This window comes from Chamaea fasciata, unplaced genomic scaffold (genome assembly GCF_029207755.1).
Source record: "Chamaea fasciata isolate MVZ Bird 193981 ecotype frontalis unplaced genomic scaffold, bChaFas1.0.hap1 SCAF_18, whole genome shotgun sequence".
In the NCBI taxonomy this organism is placed as follows: domain Eukaryota; kingdom Metazoa; phylum Chordata; class Aves; order Passeriformes; family Sylviidae; genus Chamaea; species Chamaea fasciata.
This window is the reverse complement of record NW_027094103.1, coordinates 248,911-269,034: the sequence shown is the minus strand read 5'-3', so window position 1 is coordinate 269,034 and position 20,124 is coordinate 248,911. Positions and strand designations below refer to the sequence as shown.

Here is a 20,124-nt window from a genome sequence, read left to right as displayed (position 1 = left end):
CTCTGTCCCTCTGCATCACCCACCAAAGGCACTCACATCCTGGAGCAAAAGTAATCCCACAGGCGGGTTTGTCTTTGCTTGAGGTAGTATGGATCCAAACTTACTTCCTTAACACATTCTACACATGTGCCATGGGAACTTTTACCCCTTCTACTGTACATAGAGGTTTTGATTGGGTAGGGCCAGCTCAATTAGTGGACCCTCTGGCATTAACTGGCAATGTGGCCTTCACTAAATATAGATCCCAGTGTTTGAAGATCCCCCCACCCATTGATTTCAGCATAGTTTTTAACAGTGCATTGCACCATTCCACTTTCCCAGGGGCTGGTGCATGATGGAATATGGTACACCCACTAAATACCTTGTTCAGTGTTTATAAGCCCAGTTCCCCCGAACCTTTAACAGACCCCAGGTGTTTATAAGGATATTTTTGAAATTAGTCCCATTGTCTGACTCAAGTCTTTCAGTGTTGCCACAGGATTTGTTTTTCAAGGGTCAAAATGGTGTTCCAGGCAGTGGTGTAAAGCATGGGTATATCTCCAGCCATCCAGTCATGTCTTCCACCATTGTCAGCACGTAATGCTTGCCTTGGCAGCAGGTTTGCGGGAGTGTGATGCACTCTGCCAGGCCTACTCATACTTACACTGACCACCACCTCCCAGACTACAGGAGCTTTACCCACTTGGCCTTCTTGATCACAGCGCACTTTTCACAATCATGGATTACCCAGTGTCCATGGTCAAGTCCACCCCTTCATCATGAGGCCATGTTGCATCTCTTCCTTGATGGCCTAAGGTATTATGGGCCCACTGAGCCAGAAATAACTCACCTTTATGATGCCAGCCCAGACCTACCTGAGACATTTTAATCTTGACAGCTCAATCCACCTGTCCACTGTTGCGATGGTCTTCAGTGCTTGACTCTTGTAAAGAGGTGCATCTACAAGACAGACTTTGAGAGCCAACTCCTCTGCCCAGGCAGCGATGTCCTGCTACAATTCAACAGCCCAGAAGGGTTTCTCTCTGTGCTGCTAGTTGGTTTTTTTCCACCATTCCAGCCACCCCCACAGAGCATTTGCTACCATCCATGAGTCATTGTTGAGGTAAAGTGTTGGCCATTTCTCTCACTCAGCAATATCTAAAGCCAGATGGAAAGCTTTCAACTCTGCAACCTGATTTGATCCACACTGTTCCTCAATACCTTCTGCCACTCGCCATGTAGGGCCCCATATGGCAACCTTCCATGTTCAATGCATCCCTGCAATAAGTCAGGAACTGTCAGTGAAGAGAGCACATTGCTTTTCATTTTCAGGTAGCTGATTATATGAGCACAGGGCCTCCTCAGCACACATCACTTTCTTCTCCTCCTCCTCTTCTGAAGACAGTATGAAATTTTCACCTTAGGGCCAGTTTGTGATGATTTCCAAGATCCCAGGACGATTGAGGTTTCCTTATCTGAGCTCACTGTGTGATAAGACCAATACACTTACTCCAGGTATTAGTGGCATGACGTATGTTAGACTTTCTCTTAGAACACCCAGCCCAGCACTGATAGCTGAGGTGCCAGAAGCAGCTGTGCTTCAGTGGAAATAACTTCTAAAGCAGATCAAACCTCTTAACAAACTGCCAGTATCTCTTTTTCATTTGGGATGTTACAGGCCTCAGATCCTCCATATACCTGACTCTAGAACCCTGGGAATTGTCCTCGAGTCTCCCCAGGTACCTTCTGCCACAGGCTCCAGAAGGACCATTCTTCCTGGCTGTGATGTAGAGCACATTTTTCTTACCTTGTCCTGTCCTGACTGGCCCAAGGACTACTGCATCAAGAATCTCCTGTTTAATTTGTTTCAAAGCTTCTTGTTCTTCAAGACCACCCTTTAAATCATTCTTCTCCTGCACCATATGATAGAGAGGGTTGACAATCTGACTGTACTCTGGAATATGCACCGTCCAAAAACCCACAGCTTCTTGTTGGCTGCTGGGGACAAAGCTGGTGTTTTTTTGTCCACATCCATTGGAATCTGACATCTTTGAGAGAATACCTTTCCCTCACACTTGACAGGAGCCATCTCCAGAGGTGAGGGTTTCTGTCCTCTTCCCAGTTCCCTTGTGTCTTGGTTTGAAAGACAGGGGTCTGCTAAGGAAGGCAGGAGCCTCCATTGAAATGGAATATATGACCCCCTTCCCTCCGAATTATTACGGGGCTTTCAAGCAAAGATATGGGAAAAGGAATAGCAGTTTTTTACTAGTATGAATAACAAGGCAAACTACAACTATGGCATTAACAACAAACTGACCCAGAGACCCAGTCTCAGCCTTCTCCCGGCCGCAGGCACCTTCCCCTTTGGTGCAGTTCTGGGCACGGCCGGCAGGGGCACTGCTGGCTCCTGGTTGGGCAGGGCGGGTGCAATGATTCCCCCACGGCTGCAGGGGGCGCTGTGGTGCGAGCTCGGGAAGCACGCGGTAACGGCAGCTCGGCCCAGATGGGAAGGGATGGCGAAAGGGGCAGCTGCTCCCAGTGCCCCAGCAGGACTCTGGGAAGCAGCAAGCTGAAGGGCAGCAATGAGCAAAAAAATCCCCAGGGGGTAGATGAGATGTATCAAACTCCGTAGCTGTAGCTGGAACCGCAGGACGTCCTGGCAGGGCAGGGGGTGCAGGGCTGCAGAGATGCAAAACCCAGAACAGTGGCAAAAGAACAGCGAGGGTGGGGCCATGGCAGCCCGGCTCCCCAGCAGATGGTGAAAGCACTTTTTTGTAGTGAGGTAGGGTGCTAATAAGGTCCCAGTTCAGTGGCTGCTATCCCAAGCAAAAGGCTAATCCCACAGTAGAAGAAGCAAGACTGGGTTGGGCCCCGGCAGCAGAAGCGAACTTCCTCCCCCAAGCAGTAGGTTCAACCATCCTCCTCCAAAGCCGAGAGACAGAGAGAGAGAGAGAGCGAGGGAGAGGAGACAGAACTAGCAGCTGCCCCAGCACTGTCTTTTACCAGCCCAATTCTCTGGGTATCTCTGCCCCTCAGAAACATACCTCAGATAAGAGAAATGCAGCCAGCCAGATGCCCTCCTCCCCTGAGCTTGGTAATTTCTTTTGTTTCTCTTAAGTACCCGGTCATTTTTGTTTCCTAGCAACTTATGGGACAAAATTCTGCGAGGGAAAAAAAAAATCCTAACCCCCAACACCTTGTCAGTACCTACATCCCGAGACAGGGATCCCAGTTCCTTTGTTTCACTACCGCCTAGTTCTATAACATGGGTGATGATATCCCAGCACTGGAGCAGCCAGGTCACCAGGGGCTCTCCCAACTGGCAGCTAAAGTCTTTTCATAGATCCCACAATTCACACAGGGCTAGGGATTGGGTAATTGTCTCCAGCCCTACCTCTCCCTCCTGTTGTGAGGGCCCTGCTTCCGCTTCATCCCTCACCAAGTGGACCGATTTTGCCTTGGATGTCTTCTTCCATACAGGGGCAAGTGCTCCCAGCGTGGGCTGTTCCTCTGGTTCAGCTGCAGTTGAAGTACCCATGGTGCTGTTGCCCTGCCTTCCTCCTCCTCTCCCTGACTGTACTGTCTAGTATGGAGCACTGCCTGATCAACAGTAGGCATGGCCCAACACATTGCATAACTTTGCACCTCTCTGGAACTGCCACAGCATTTTTCTTTCAAATATTCTCCTACTTTATCAGGATCCTGTAGTTGTTCAGGGGTGAACTTCCAAACCACTGGAGCAGAACAGTCCTGTTTCTGCCACATTATGTGCCACTCATGACTATCCACCCCTGGGGCAGATCTCTAAATGACCTTCCTAAAAATCTCTTTTGGAACTCTAAACATGGTGTGGACTGCACTGAGGAGACCTGGAAGACTTAGCAACAAGAACATGCTTTCCTTAACACCCAAGGAAAATTCAAAATCCTCAAAAGCTGCTGCCACAAGCTTGAAGGAGAAAAAGGTGGTGAAACCTGGGAAAAATCTTTCTCCCCTGTTCTCCCCACAGACTGGGTACAATTATTAATGGACTCTCAGAGGCAGCACCCAAAGGACAAGTGTCGGGTTGCAATGCAAGGTGTAACCTTGCATTTATTGTGTGTATTCTATTGCAACCTGTTGAAACCAGTTGGGGAGGTGTTTTCTTTATCTCTTCCACGACCCATCCTCCCTCAAGGGGGATATCTTCTCTTAATGGGCCATTAAGGTTCACTGCATCCCATTGTGAGATGCTCTACCCAGTGGGAGGAGCCAAGCATTCCTACCTGGATAAAAACTGAGAGTCAGAACACCAAGGCAGACTGTTTTTACTGGATTCCCAGAGGAAGACCAGACCCATCTCACCACTGCTGGACCTTCAGAGAAAACCCCACCCTCCTACGGGATCATCTCTGCTCAAACAGAACCACATCTGTCACTCCTGGAGGACTTAACTGAACTGCTAGTAACATCCTGACCAACAGGGTGTCAGGTTGTATTCTGACTGTCAGTGTTTTCTTTTTTTTGTTAGTCTGCTTTTTTTTGTACTACTGCATTTTTATTTTTAATATTCCTAGTAAAGAACTGTTATTCCTATTCCCATATCTTTTCCTGAATGCCCCTTAATTTCAAAATTATATTAATTTGGAGGGAGGGGGTTTACATTCTCCACTCCAAGGGAAGCTTCGCCTTTCCCTGGCAGACCTGTCTTCCTAAACCAAGACAATAAGGCAGGAGATCAACACTGAATACACGTTCCAAATCGCCCTCATTGTCCTCAATGTTATGATGTCATAACCAATATCCCACAGTGCACCAACAGGGCGATCCTGACCCTTCTCCCTGCTCTCAAAAGGAGCACTGTGATGGGCACTGAGAGTATATATGAAAATAGAGACAGGGTAAAGTACCCACATGAACAGACCAAGCAACGTTGTGGCCAGTTGCTCTGTACCTAATACAACAAATGCTTAGATGTTATTTTGTTTCCAACCCTCTCTGGGTAGATCTTCTGATAACTCAACCCTTCCCACCCTATGTTGGATGTTAAATAAGGCTGCTGTGGTTTAGGAATGGAATTCCTCAATTTAGTGCTCCCACTAAAACCATACTGCTGCTCACTCTCCCTCCCCCCCTGCCCCACCTGTAAATGGCTGGAGGAGAACTGGAGTCACAAAAGGCAAAGATCACAGGCTGAGATAACAATTTACTGGAAACAACGAGAGAAGAAAACCAGCAGTAACAGCAAAAAATTTAATAACGCAAGTGTACAAAAGAGTGAGTGAGTCACATGCCAAAATGCTCACTCAGAGCTCACCACCCCACTCTCTATGGCTTGGAACCACCATTACCCCACCATCCCATGCACCACGCTCTGTCCTTCACAGTCACTCAACCACAAGAAACAACTTCTCCCCACATGAGACTCCCCTTCCCCGCCCCAGAAATGAGATGAGGTTGTGTAGAATAACTTCTGGGTCCTGGCCATGCACCTCCTGACTACTGCAAAAATTAACCTTATACTGTTTGGAACCAGGATACAAGCCAAGCAACCTCAACAGTTTCACATCATGTGAAGATCTAACCCAACAGAATCCAGTGCATCCCTTTGTAGAATGGTATAATACATAAATTCCCATTGCAATGAAAAAAAATCTCACATTTATGCCTGGATGAACTTAGCTAAGAAAATGAATTTATGGCCCATGATGAAGCCCCTTAAGTTCAGCACAAAGTAGCCTATAGTACATGGATTGTTCTTGGATACTGTCACAGGCAATACTTAAATTTAAAGCAAACAGCTGCCAGACTCCTGCTATGTCCCACACACCTTACATTGCTCCCTCACTGGAACAAAAGCTATTCCAGACTATTTTCTTTTACATACAGATGGAGCCCTCTGAGATGTCAACAGAACCTGTACTTCTACCTCAGAAAAGAGACACCTGTAAAGCGCAGTTACTAGGCACTCTTTAGACTTCAGAAAATTAAATAAGGGCACTGAATGTGCCCAGCTGAAGTGTGTCCTCCTTTGCAAGAGATCTGAAAAGTTGCATCCTTAGTGAAAGAGCAAACTGATGAGCTCAGCTGGAAGAGCCAGGCACTGCAGACAGGATGGAGCACATGACCCGCCCCATAAGCTCCACCCATGCACTTCTTCTGCTATTTTGCAAAATCACTAAGGCTATGAATTTATTTTAAAATGTCTAGGTTGGTTAACGCAAGTTGAGTGGAGCCTCCTGAGAAATTCTGCTACAGAACGTCACCTCTGAGACAAGTCCCAGAGCAGATGATGCAGGGAAGAGCAGACCTGGTAAAAACAGTTGTCACTTGTCCATGATGTAATTTTTTAAGATAAAAAAAAAGTTTACTAAGTTAAATTATCATCTCCAACAACTCTAAAGAACAAGACATGGCATTCAGATTAGGTTAGAAGGTCTCTCAAGTTTTATCTGCAAAGATTTTGGGCACTTACTGTCCATTCTCCAGGTCCTTCACATGGCACACAGATGCTTCTACCATGTCCTTTGGGTTGTGGTAGGGGTTGCTGGCAATTGGATGCTCCTCGAGGTGGTAGTGTCGGGCAGTCCCATTGACTTTGTAGATCAGAGGGCTGGTTTTCCCATTGGGTGACATTTCCTCCTTGCTTCTTTCCTTCTCAGGTATCACAACTTCAATTTTCACTTCAACTGCAGGAACAACCCAAAACCTTTGTTAAAATTAAGGCAGAGGTTTTGCTGCTGTTCACAGTTCTATCACTCCTTCCTTCCCTGAACTTGGAAACAGACATCAAAACAGATATTTTTTGTTGGCTTGACTTGGAAGATAAAATATTTAACACCAAGCTTGGTTTGATTACCTGAGCCCACATTCCCCTGTTTTTTCTGCATCAGACACTTTGCATTCATAAACTACATATTCTCGAAAGCAGACATGAGTCACTGGTGCAAAACAACCTCTCAGCTACAGTTCTTGTCCTGTTTAGTGGAAAACAGCTTCAGGCAGCTCCATATGAGACATGCCAAGGTTTCTGGGGCTCAGACAGACTTCAAAAACCCTTTTAATTGTTTGTAGGTAATGTTAACTGAAAGAGAAAGCCAACACTGCATGTGCATAAAGCTGACACACTGCATGGGGCATAAAGCTGCTTCATTAGATGGAGACCAATTAATAAGGAACTAGAAATATCCAAAATTATTTCCACATCAGGTTTTGAGTATAGAGTGACTCTTCAACAATAGGTGAGAGAAGCAAGGATGGTCCATTTTTCTCATATGTACACCAGTGAACAGGTCTGACAATAAATCATCCCTGTCCTGGGGACCAGAGGACCCAGGGACACACGGGAGCAGAGACAGTGGGGAGCAAAGGCACTATCCTCAGCCACCCAGGTGAGGACATGCAGAAGTTACTGTGAGGGTGGTGAGGCCCTGGCACAGGTTTACTCAGAGAAATTGTGTCTGCCCCATCCCTGGAAGTGTCCAGGGCCAGATTCGACAGGGCTTGGAACAACCTGGGATAGTGGAAGGTGTTCCTGCCCATGGCAGTGGGTAGCATTGGATGAGCTTTAAGAGCTCCTCCAGCCCAAATCATCCTGTCATTCTGTGTTCATACGAGCTCCCTGAAGGGCAGCACTCACCCACCCTCCCCACAGGCCCCCCCAGGTACACCGCTGTGCTCCACCCCATGTCCGGGCTGGGCAAGTTGGTCACAGCAGAATCAGAAGCCACTGCTGAGCTCTCACATCACAAAGTGGAAAACAACACTTTATCTCCTAGGGACTTCATCAAGCTAAAGCCATTAATATAATAAAGGCCAGGGAGTTCTATAGCAAGCCAGGGGACTGGTGAAGTATCTCAAATACATTACAAATGTCCTGAACAGGAAAATCTGTGCAGAAGATAAAAGTTAAAGTTCATTAACTAAATAGGTTAAAGAAAGGCAGAGGAAGGGTAAAAACAAGCCCTTCAGCAAGGCTTGTGAATTATAGGGATGCAGGATCTTCCCAGCCTCATCTGTTGTCCCAAAATTTTATTGTAAGAATATTGAGAGAACAATGGAAGAACAAGCCAGGGAGAAGATCGTTCATCTTGGGAGGGAGAAATGCAAGTGGCCATGGCCATGCAGGCCCTGGAGGCAGGTGGCTGTCTCAGGAGTCCTGCAAGTTTCTGCTGTTTGTGCCTGCTCAGAAAGGCAAGGGATGTATGGCTTTTTGCCAAAGTGCCAAACCCCTGTGCTCACCCAGGGGTAGTGACAGACAGATCCAGGAAAGTGATTTTCTGTGTATGAACAGTGAAGCAACAGAAAACGTCACCTTCTGCTGTGCTCTTGCAGCTGCAGGAGTTAATGCAAATGAATAGAACCAGCATCATGCATTAAAAAAAACCCATATTGCTATGACCAAATCTGTTCCTGGAGCTCTAGAGAAGCAGCCCAGCTGCTACAGGCACCCAGTGAAGAGGCTGCTCTCCATAATCACCGCTTTCCTAGGGCATTGGGAGAAGCAGACATTGATTTTTCAGGACAGAATTTGAAAATATAATGAATACCCATTTATGCCAGTGAAATACTTTTGGCCCAAGAAACAGGAGGCTGATGTCATACGATTTCACAGTCAATCTGCAGAAAATATGGCTGTGCATCCTTGCAGCCAGACTGTGGAGCTAGACCATGTCGCAGGATGAGACAAAGGTTGGGCAAAGGTGGTGGCTCTGAGCCCTAATTGTGAGAGGGACATGGATTATCAATGAATTCACCCTGCAGGGAACAACTCCCATCTCTCACTTGGCTGATGCCCCAGGACTTCATTTTCCAGAGCACATTTGAGTCACGAGAGCACATGTGCCCACTGATTCACAGGCAAATGAACCTGCAGGGATGAAGAAGGAAATGGTAGCTCTGAGCTTTTCCCTTCTTCCTCAGAAAAACATTTGCAGGAAGCAGCAGGTCTCTGGCACTCAGCCACCCCCACTTGGCACCCACCAACACTGCTGGACAAATGTCCAGAAGATAAGAAAATGAGTTACAAAATCTTTCATCACCTATTTTGGGCCCCACACTTCACCGCTTGCCTCTGTGGGGGAGCATATCCCACTTGCCTCTCAGCAATCCTTTTGACTCCCATCTCATCCTCCTTCTCATGCTTCTCAGCCCCTCATGGGGTGTCCCTCTGGCCTGAAACCTGCATTCCCCAGGGATGATCCCTCCAGGAATCCAGGGCTAAACAGCACCTGAGCTGATCCAGCAAATCGGTTCAGTTGGCATGTGGGAAAATGACATTTAAATGAAGTATTTATAAACCCAAGTTTAATTCTGAAATCCAGTCGGTACAATGGGGCTGGGGCCAGTGTGTTCCAGCTCTTTGACAGTCATATCCTATAACTGCTAGAAGAGGGTCTGGACCTTTAAGCAAACTGTTTGGAAAGTTTTAGGCATGTGACTACAAATCTAGACAGTAGTCAACTCCTCAGGAATACAGGTAGAGTTATGGATATAAATATATTGATACATAGGTATGGGCATAAAGGTATAGATGATACAGATAAAAACACAAATAGAGACGTATGTATGTATAGGTATAGATGTAGATGAGAGAAAAAGACAGAGATGTGCCTGCTTCCCCTGTACCACCAACATCACTTATACACATACATATGTGTGTGTGTGTGTAAGTTTATGCACATTTTTAAGATATCTCTATAGATACACACTTACATAGATGAAGAACCAGAAGGTCAGTGCTGGAAATATTTTATAAGAATATAGAAAAAAGCAGAGGAACCAGCTGAGCATTAGCAAGTGCTCGTATCACATATCCACACACACCTCAGCACTGCAAGCTCTCACTACCCGAAAATCCTGAGTCAGCTCCTCAAGGTCACAGAATCATTTAAAATACAGACTCTTGACAAGACCAAATTTTTTTTCTCCCAGGTTTTCAGCCTTTAGGTAGAGCACTGCTGGGATACTTCACATATAATCACGAGCCATGTCCCAACACCATTTATGACAGTTGGCTCAGGTGTTGTTTCTCTCTTATGGCCACTATGTTCTTGTGGTTTGCCTTGATGTCACACACACAGGCCGTCAGTCCTTAATATCCCATTACATATCTTGTAAATTTATTCCTTCTCCATCACTATTTACAGCCTTGTGGGACAAGTAAAAGCCTCTGCTTGCTCTTGGAGAAGTACTTCAGATGTGAAGCTGCGTCAGGGGTTAGGTTTGTTCCTTTTACTCTAAAGCATTTTTTCCCCATAAATTACCAAGAAGACCAAGTGTTCGATACTTAAGAATACTTAACCGGAACAAAGAGGTGGACAAAGCTTGAAGGGGGAGTTAAGGGAGTTAACGTGAGTTTTGGGGCAGGTAAAAGACAGAGCTTGAGGCAGGGGCACTCGGTTCTTTTCGGCATTCGGGGAGAGAGAGAACGGCTGGGTTGCTGCTTGCAGCTTGGGGAGTTCACTGTCGCTGGAGGGGTCCAGTCCTGGGAAAAATCTACCATCATCTGCTTGCCCTGGAATTCTGAGCTGCTCTGCCGCCCTGCGGGAGCTGCGCCAGCCCTGCTCCTCTGCCGGCTTCTTCAGCACTGCTCCTCTTGCTACAGTGTGACCCTGCACCCCTGCCCTGCCAGGACATCCTGCCATCCCAGCTACCAGCCCGGGACTTTTCCACTGTTTACAGCAGGAGCACTGAGACTAAATTGCCCTGGGTTTTTGTAAAGCAAAGCCCTCAAGGTTCTTGGTACTATATTTTGTTATTAATGCTGTAGTGGTTGGGGTTTTTTTGTTTGCTTTGTTATACATACTAGTAAAGAGCTGCTATTTCTATCCCCAAATCTTTTGCCTAAAAGCCTCCAACTGCAAATTTATAATTGGAAAAAGGGGGGGGGGGGGGGGGATTCTCCATTCCAAGGGAAACTCCAGCTTTCCCTGGCAGATACCTGTCTTCCCAAACCAAGACAGGCTGGAAGTGTTGACATCGATCCCAAAGCAGGGTGCTAGCAGGTGGCCAGACTGCAGTGCAGAGTCACAGGCATTAGTTTTAAAAAATAAGGGCAATTAGATGCCCCAATACTTCTCTATCACAGGATTGGGTTCCCAGTATGGCTCAGAGCCCTTCTGGAGGCTAAATTATGGATACTGGGTAATTGAAAGGTTGTACCTCCAGGTACCCAATACTTAAAATACTAGAAACCAAGAAAATACTGAGTTAATAGGGACAGAGAGAATTGACATGAGCCAAGAGCTGACTTGAGCCAAGGAGGGTCTGGATAAGAAGAAGATGTCTGGCTATAGGGAGGGGATAGAGGAGCTGAGCTGGCAAGGGGAGAGCAGTGTGTCTGACTTGCCCAGCCCCAAAACCCTGCGATGCCTCAGGGTGTGCCACTTCAGGACTGCAGGCACAGGACAGAGGAGTGCTGAGGGCAAGGAACAGCTGTATGGTGCCAAGAGCTTTGGGAGCAGTGGAAACCAGAAATGCATGAAGGGATGATGCTTGAGGGACCAGCAGGCACAGCCAGAAATCTGTTTACCCCAGCAGGGTTTATTTTCCCAAAGCCAGCACCGGGTAAATCCACCACCATGGGACATGTTGGGGGCTCACTGTGCCCTGCCAGAGCTGCACTCTCCAGGCACCCCCTGGGCTTGACCATCCCACCTCAACTACAGGCCCCAATGACAGTGACTTCAGGTGGTCTCAAAGAGACTCCAAACCATTTCTATGGACCACTTTTCCCTTCCAAGATCAGGGTGGACAAGGCTTGGAGCAACCTGGTCCAGTAGAAGGTGACCCTGCCCACAGCAGGGGGTTGAAAAGACTTAGTCTTTACAGACCCTTCCAGCCCAAACCATTCCATGATTCTATCATTCTGTTAAAAATGACAGAGCCAATGACAAAACCACCATGTCAAATGTGCCTGGGTCTGCTGTCCCTCTCCAGATGCTCTGTCAGCAAATGCTACAGTCCAAAACCAGGAGGTCAGACTTACCAACCAAGGCTGGGGACAAGCTCAGAGCCAACTTCAGGTCACACAGCCAACAGGACCCCCTCCAGCAACCTCCAGCAGTGTGCAGCATCCATGGGAAGGTAGCACATTCCCCGCTAAATGCATCCTCCGTGCAAGGGCAAAGCCCACCCCCAGACACCCCATGCACTGGGAAGCAACTGCTCTGCCCCGTCATCAAACACTGAGCCCAGCAGAAGAAGATGAATCACAATTTATAGGTTTTGAAGCCACTCTCCCATACCCAGCACAGAGATAGAGATGCCACAGCTCACACAGATGGTTCCCATCACCCATTATCCTGACCTGGCTGCACTGCGTGAGCGGGTGCTGGGATACCACACACAGGCTGCCAGCTGGGCAGCTCATCCCCAGTGCATCACACCAACATACCCAAGGAGAAAATTATGCAGAGATTGAGAACTGGGCCTTCAGAAGAGGATCCAGCATCACGGGACTGCAGCACAGAAGATAACAGCAGATTACTTCACTGTTTGAATGTAAGCTCTTAATTAAACACTGAAATATCCGGACAGGGAGATGGGTGCTCCAGCAGCAGCCAGAACTCACGGCTGGCTGGCAGTACAGTGAGCACAGCTATTTAGGGATCCAAGACTCCACTCCCCAGAGCTCTTGTATCACTCATCTGCCCATCAAAAGGTGGTATGTTCACAGTGCCAAGGTTATCTTGAGGGTGCTCAGGGCAACTGAAGGTCTCTCTTGTAATGAAGGAGATGGAGCAAATAAGGACCTCATGTACACCTTGAAAAAGTGCCTGAATCAATTCTGTTCACTTCAGGCTGCATCTGAAATAGTCCCTTCATGTTGAAACAGCACTGATGGAGCAAATAGCTCTATTCTGTCCCTGCTTATTTGGACAAGGAGCAGGTCAATTCCTACAAATAGCAAAGTCCAGTACTCAGCTCTAATACTGTACAATTCCCATATGAAACTCTTTGCTAGAACAATCAGTATCGTCAAATGCCTCTGTTTACCTCTTTGCAGGTTTTATAAGCCTGGGATGAAACCTTGCAGTCAGTGCTGAGCTACCCAGGGGCTGTGGAAGGCTTGTGCAAAGCCTTTGAAGTTGCTAATCCAAACCAGAGCTGAGGGATGGAGGTGCATTGCAGAATGGCATTTTCAGGCATTTGGCCCTGCTATGCAAATACAGCTCTCCACAAAAACCTGCAGCTCAGGAAAGATGCCTGCAGAGCGTTGGTGTTCCAACACTGGTCCAAGATTACACGGTTATGTTGGTAGGATACAAAATAAAGTGGAGCTTAATTTTCCTCATAGCAGAGTTTTTCACAGGTTTAGCCAACAAAGGCATTTATTCCTGGATGTGTTTTTACTCCTCAAACATTTTAAGGAAACATAAACAGGACTTTCACAGAGAAAACTTACAGGTCAGAGTGTCCAGCGCCGTATTACCTTGGTGGTGACCCATAACATAATCACAGTAAAGGTCAAGGGCATAAAACCACCTTTATTTTCTCATTGTGCCTTGCAGAAAGGCAGGGACCTCACTCCATGAATATTCAGTGAGTCACAACCTCTATCTCCCTTCTGACCTGTTTAGTCCTTCAACCTGAAATCCCTCCTGCCTCAGGCAGTGAAGACGAATTGCCAAAAAAAGGTCCCCAAAAGACATCTTTCCACCCACAAAGGCTACACAGGGATGCTGACTTGTCTGATAGATCATCACCATCCTCTGATTCCCCTTGCACTGTGGCAGAAGCAAGTAACAAGGGCAAGGTCACCCTAAGCTCCCTCTGAGGTGGCCAAAACAAACTGCAGGATGGGAGCTGGGAGCACTCCTCCATGGCAGCTTTGGGAACACTGACAGGACCAGCCATCACTCCCTGGGGTCCTGTGTTGGAGCCATGAAGGTGCTGCCAAGGGTGATGAGTATGGGTGACCACACAGTGCCTGCTTGTGTCCAGCCTGCTCAGGACAAGGCTGAGCATTGACACTTCCACACCAGACCCCCTTTAACCAGCCAGTTTGCCTGGGCAGGTGGCACCACCCCTGCCCCTTGCACATACACTTAATCTTCCCCAAACCGTACAGAGCAGGTAGCCCACCCAGCCCAGCCACAGAAGGCATGTACCAGGCAAGGGGAGATTCCTTGATGTCCAGGTATCTGCAGCTGCTTTCCCCACCAAAAGCAGTACAGATGGACAAGCTTCACCAAGAAAATAAAATCCCAGCAGCAGAGCAGCTCCAGGACCTGCTCCTTCCCAGGTCATTCCCTTCTCGCAGGGAAAGAAAAAAGGGCTGGCCAGTGAGTGACAAAGCTGTGGCAGAAGGAAGATGCTGGAGCCCCATGTGTCTGTACTGGGACAGCTGTCACCCAAACCTTCACTGGCACACAAAGGGGGCAACCCTGCTCCAGATCAGGCAGAAAAATAGAAGCAGGTGGGTGGTGAAGAATAAAGAGGTGAGACCAGGCAGAGATGCCTCCGTCGTGGTACAGGGTGAGTTCCCCTCCCATCCACCTACCACCCCCCTGGCACTGCCGCAACCCCCCACAGCTCCCTGCCTGGGAGTGAGAGCATTGAGGAATTTGGGGGAATTAAGAGCCCAGTAATCCTCCCTGCAGGAGCCGAGCATTAACATTCCCCCGGCCAGCGTCCACCGCTGACCTACTTCTCCCACGGGGACAGTGGGATGGGAGCCTGACGTCGGAGCGCAGTCACCTGGTTTGGGCTTGGAGAAGCATCCTCCCATGGTGCCGGGCGGGACAGGCAGCGGGGGCGGGGGCGGGCAGGTCAGCGAGGGCGCGGGCACATCCTCGCATGGCACAGGGCCAGCTCGCGTGTCCCAGCTCCCGAGTCGATCCCCACCTGCGTTGGGTAGAAAAGCTCCGTGAGAGCTGGTACAGCCGGAAGGCGGGTGCGGCAAGGAGGGGCAGCAAACCCGTGAGAGCGCTGCCGCTTGTGCCCACAGATGTCAGAAGCATTGCGGGCACACACTGTGGGCACCCCGGTGACCCGAGGGACATGGGGAGAACGAGCTGCTGAAGTCACCGTGCTGGGAGACACCGTTAAATTCAATTACGAAGTTTATAAATTCAGTCATCAAAGTTAATTACAAAAACCCTCATATCATTTATGGCCAGACTTTGATAACTTCCCAAAGCCCTGCCTTTGGGAATTAAAGCTCTAAGCACACAGGTCACAGAACAATTAACTATTTAGAGAAACGAGTTTTGATGTCAGACCATTTTGCATCAACCTCCTTTTTTACACTATTGAGATTTTTTTTTTTTTAGGGTTTGGGGGGGGGGGTGTGCTTTTTCTTTTTTTTTTTTTTTTTCTTTTTCTTTTTTTTTGTTATTGTTGTTGTTTGGTTTGGTTTGGTTTTTGGTTTTCAAGGTCAAGTTGTGTTTCCCTTATTAGCTTTGACTTGAGGTGCTCTCAGATTTGGTACAGACTAAGAATTTAGATAAACATTTCCAATTCCATTCCGTGACTGAAAACAGCATAGAGTCATCCAACACACTGGCAATAAAATAGTATATTTCATTCGTTTTACTCATTCCTACCTGAATTGAACTGATTTACTATGGTTTTGCCATATATTTTTCAAAAAGCCCTCTGATCTGGGCAGGAAGTTAAAAACAATTTCCAAATTATATTTTGAGACAGACCAAGTAGTTTTTCTGTAGCTTAGAAAATGCCTCAAGATCTTTACAATGAGAAGAAATTAGAGAAGTGCCAGGAGAGAGATTCTAAGCACCTTCTCTCCTTACCTTAAACATCAACTCAAAATATCAGGATGTTTCCCTCTGTTTTCAGCTATATCCCTCCAAAACACACCTTCAAACTCCCCTTCCATGCATAGCATCACCTCTGCCAAGCCCCAGCAGTGTTGCAGAAGCAGCTTCAGAGCCTGGATCACGCGGACTAAGCAATCCAAGCTATAGAGGAACACAAGCCCGGTGCCTTGCCCATGGTGGAAAGCAGGCATGTGCTATTTGATACTCTGCAAAGAGGGATTATTAAATGCAGAGGGAAAAGCTCTTCTCCCAAGAGCATCCCAGGAAAGTAGCATGACATTGTTTATGTGAGAACAAATGCAAAAAAAAGATACCATGTAAGAAGGTGCATAAATGCAGAGGAAGATTTGGGAGCAGTGGGGGGAGATTGGAGTGGGGACATCACATGCAGTAGCTGCTGTAGGGCCCTTTGCCAGAACCAGCAGAAAGAAAGAGAAAATGGCTTTGTACGAGGCAAACCAAGTCTTGAGTTACTGATGTATCTATCAGTGATACAGGACAACAATTTAGTGCATATAATAAAATATTGCCACTGGTGCCTTGGATGCAAATCAAGTCCCTGCTAACCCATATCAGCGCCTGGATTGGGATTTCCTGTGGCAGAAGTGGACACTGTGGCAGCAAGACAGGATCATGCCCCAGGCAAGCACTGCCCTGGCACTATTGCAGCATTCCCCTGGGATGCTGCATGTATGGGGGACCACAGCAAGGACCCCTGGACAGGTGTTGGGTTGGATGGCAGAAGGGTGGCTCCCAAATACACCAGAGAATCACTTGAATTTATCCAACCCTCCCAGAGATGCTGCTGTGGGACTGGTTTCTAGCTGATCTGACTGGTTTTAACAAGGACTTGGGGGAATGCCAGAGTTCCTGAATGTCAGAATGTCAGCCATTCATCTGAGATGCCTTTGCTTTGTTTGGGCCTTAAAGATGCCAATCTGCAGCCATCCCCTCAAGCCCACTTCACATCTCCTAATTTCTCCACTGATTGTCCCTCCAGCCTTTCCAAGGCACTGAGACATCTGCAACTCCCAAAGAGGGTCAGAGAGAAGTGTTTGCTATCAGAGGTGTCCTTTCTCCACTTCTAGACTTCACCAGGCAAAATCAAAATGGTTCTTGGTAGGATTTCAGCTGATGCCATCAGAAGAGAAGCCATCTGGCTGCTCCCAGCCTCAGTCCCACCAGCACATGAAAATGCTTTACAGCCACCCAAGACTCAGCTGGCTGCAGAAAGGCACCAGCCTCCTCTGTCAGAGCAACTCAGGGGACACAACAGGGCCACGTATCTGTTAGTGGCATCCAGAGGTATTGATCCGGAGCTGGATCCTGCAGGATTTCTGGCCTAAACCATAAGCTCTGTTAGGAGAAGGAAATAAGCCCATATACAACACAATGTAGCTGAACACAGGATCACCTGTAAAACCTTGCTAGGTCCTGAAGGGTGACAGCCTGACCTGAACAAGGTGTCCATGCTCAGTAAACCAGTTCATCATATGTTCCCTGAGCAAAACAACACTCTGTGGCACACAGCTGAACAGGAATACCTTCAGCATCTGCTCAGAAAGGGCAAGAAGGAGTGGGCTACCAAAATATGAGGCAACTGCTGTTGTGCTGAGGAACATACTAGTCCCATCCCTAAAAAATCTAGTGTGAATGAGGAACAGGCCCTACACCAGGCTGTCTGCAGAACCCCACCATCCACAGAGAGCACTCCCCAAGCATACACCAGCCTGCTCCCAAACAGAAGAAACTGGGAAAATGATCCAACAGGAGAAACACGGGAAGTAGTCTAGTGCTGCTGACCATGAGCATTTCCCCTGCACAGCAGCAAAATATCAGGGATATCAGACCAGACAGCCCACCTGGCTCAACCCAGTGCCCATTGCCTGAATATGGCCAACAGCACCCATCTGCCTCAAGCAGGCAGGAACAGGGCAGGAAGGCAGGGACACTCCAGCCCACGCTTCCCACTGGGCTCAGAGCAGGATCCAGAGCCTGCACCAATTCTGAGCAGTGCAGTGCTGGCAGAGCTATTATTAGCACTGTGCTTCTGCTCTCTGCAGTGCCCCAGGCTCCTGTTTTAATCAAGTGCTCTGCTGTGACTCTAAAATCCTTTCCAAGAGCTAATGTGGCAACTGTATAACTATATGAGTGTATTACTACACCATAGGTATAAATAATGTTTTATCCCTGAGTATCAGTTGTTGCTTATTGCCCCAGTATCATTTCCTCACCTGGCACCCAGGTCCCTCCCATCCCGCAGCAGTATCTGTCAGCATCTGTTCTCCTGCTGTAAATAATCCTGCATCACCTGCCTAGAATGCTGGCACACATATGAGCACCAAGCCTCGTGACATGGACATCTCCCAGAGATGTCAGTTTGCAGTTCCAGCTAGCTCCAGCTGGAGACCTCTGTGATGCACTGAGCAGAAATACACTTGTGCCACTGTTGACTGAGTCTCCTCAGCCATGATTTATCTGCTGTGTGAGGGGGGGCCTGGTGCACATGGACACCAGCTGCCACTGTGGCCTCTCCAGGCTCCTCCAGACCCCCTCACTGAGCTCCCGACTGCATAATCATCTTTTTGTGGACATCACCCTGACCCCCATTGCCCTGGCCACACCAGCCCTGGGTGCCACCAGAGGAAGAAGAGGCAAGAAAGCTGCTTCTCATTCCCTTCTCATTTGCCCAGCACAAGTCCCCCTCACCTGGTCCCCCTGACAGACAAAGGCAGTTTCTCCACCTCAAGGCAGCTCTGTCCCCTCCCCATTCCACTGAACCTCTTCTCTCAAGCTCTGGACCCAAATTTCCTCTCCTAAGTGATGTGGGTGCTCCCAGTGTCATCAAAAAGATGAATGATATGATCTCCTGGCACCAGGGACTAGCAGGTGTGAGGCCAGAGAAGGCAGGGGCTTGGTGAGAACTCACCACATGCTCTCAGAGAAGGGACCCTGCCCTGGGTCTGAAGCATGAAGGAGACAAAGATGCTAGAGCAGTTGCCAGTTCCTGAGGATCCTGGATGTGGCTAGCAGAATAAGAAACATCTCAATCCCTGGGTTTTACAATCCCAGATCCTCCAGGCTTTGCACAGCCCTGGTCCTCCCACAGCTGCATGTCCTCTGCTGCCTTGTCCTCCTCTTGGGACATACTCAAGCCAGCCCTAGGTCTGCTGGGGACACAGTTCAGGTTCCCAAGGCTCAGGAAAATGCACATCATTCCAAGGAAAGCAGACAAAAATGGATGATCCCATCCTGCTATCACCAGCATCCAACCTCCATTCTCCCAAGGAGCACAGGATCATCTGCTCAACCAGCCTTTCTCCTCTCTTGATTTCCAGGCACTACTGCTTAGACTGGCTCCCTCGCACAGCTGGAAATGCCTGAATGATCTCTGACATGTGTTCAGCAAACCAGACTCCAAGGACTTTTATCATCTTCACACAGGTGAGTTCTCCACTTCCTTTGCAGTGCTCTGCAGCAGGATCTAGAGGAAAGCTGGAGGGCAACCTGGAAGAGCACCCAGAAGACCTTTGAGGAGGTTTCTGAAGAACCTCTGGGATTCAGTGAACAAGTGGGACATCTGGGACCTGCTTTGTTCCCAAGGAGATGACTTTTGTCTCTTCGTTGACATCACTAGTCTGAAGGAGAAGGGCTACAGGTCCATGGAAAGCCAAGGACCATACAAGTGAGGATGAGGAAGGTCTCTTTTCAAACACACACCAAGATCTCAAAGCAAAGGTCAGCAAGAGATATCTCCCAAAGACATTATGTCAGGATGAGGAGGAGAGCTTCCCCGAGGTCAAGGGAGAACTCCTCAGTACTGGAGAACTAATGAAAACTACAAAGGAGATTATAGGCAGTGTGAGCCTTGGGGTGGCTGTTTCCCAAAGAGTGGGATCAAAGGGCCTCTTAGCAGCTTTTAATGCAGGGAGAATTAACATGGCAGCCCCAAGGCAGTTGTGGTCATGCCTATGCTGATATTCATCTCGCATCAGGGTGGCACGTCCTGCTCTGCACCTTCTGCCCATGATCATGGAAGAATTTAGGCTGGAAGAGGTCTCTCGTGGGTCATCTGACCCAATTCCAGCTGTGAGCAGGGTGATGTATCAACCTGGGTCAAACCCTAATTCTGCCTTAAGCTTGGGAGAATGGGCCCAACACTAATCATGACAGGACCCACTCACATCAGGGGTGTCCTCAAGGGTATGAGACCTTTTTAGATGGGTATCAGTGAGAAAGATTCAGCGGTTCACAAAGAACAAGAAAATCCATTCCAGGCATCTGGAGACCATCACAGACCTCCCAGTCCACACATTTGCCAGATGCAGCACTCATTAAAAATGGGAACAGGACATGTTGAAAGATTTCGCTTCCACAACAC

The 20,124-nt window shown here is 48.1% G+C and overlaps 1 protein-coding gene across 3 annotated transcripts in view; it reads right to left on the bottom strand.

Annotated features, from left to right (window-relative positions):
* The window catches only part of AIFM3 (apoptosis inducing factor mitochondria associated 3), a 55,285-nt gene that overhangs the window by 30,353 nt on the left and 4,808 nt on the right, over positions 1-20,124 (bottom strand). For all 3 annotated transcript variants that reach the window (XM_066199510.1, XM_066199511.1, XM_066199512.1), the window contains exons 2-3: positions 14,662-14,808; positions 6,434-6,647 (exon numbers count right to left, since the gene is read on the bottom strand). In XM_066199510.1, coding sequence (XP_066055607.1) covers positions 6,434-6,647; positions 14,662-14,692 — 245 coding nt within the window. In that variant the 5' untranslated portion in view covers positions 14,693-14,808. The remainder of the gene's footprint in view (positions 1-6,433; positions 6,648-14,661; positions 14,809-20,124) is intronic.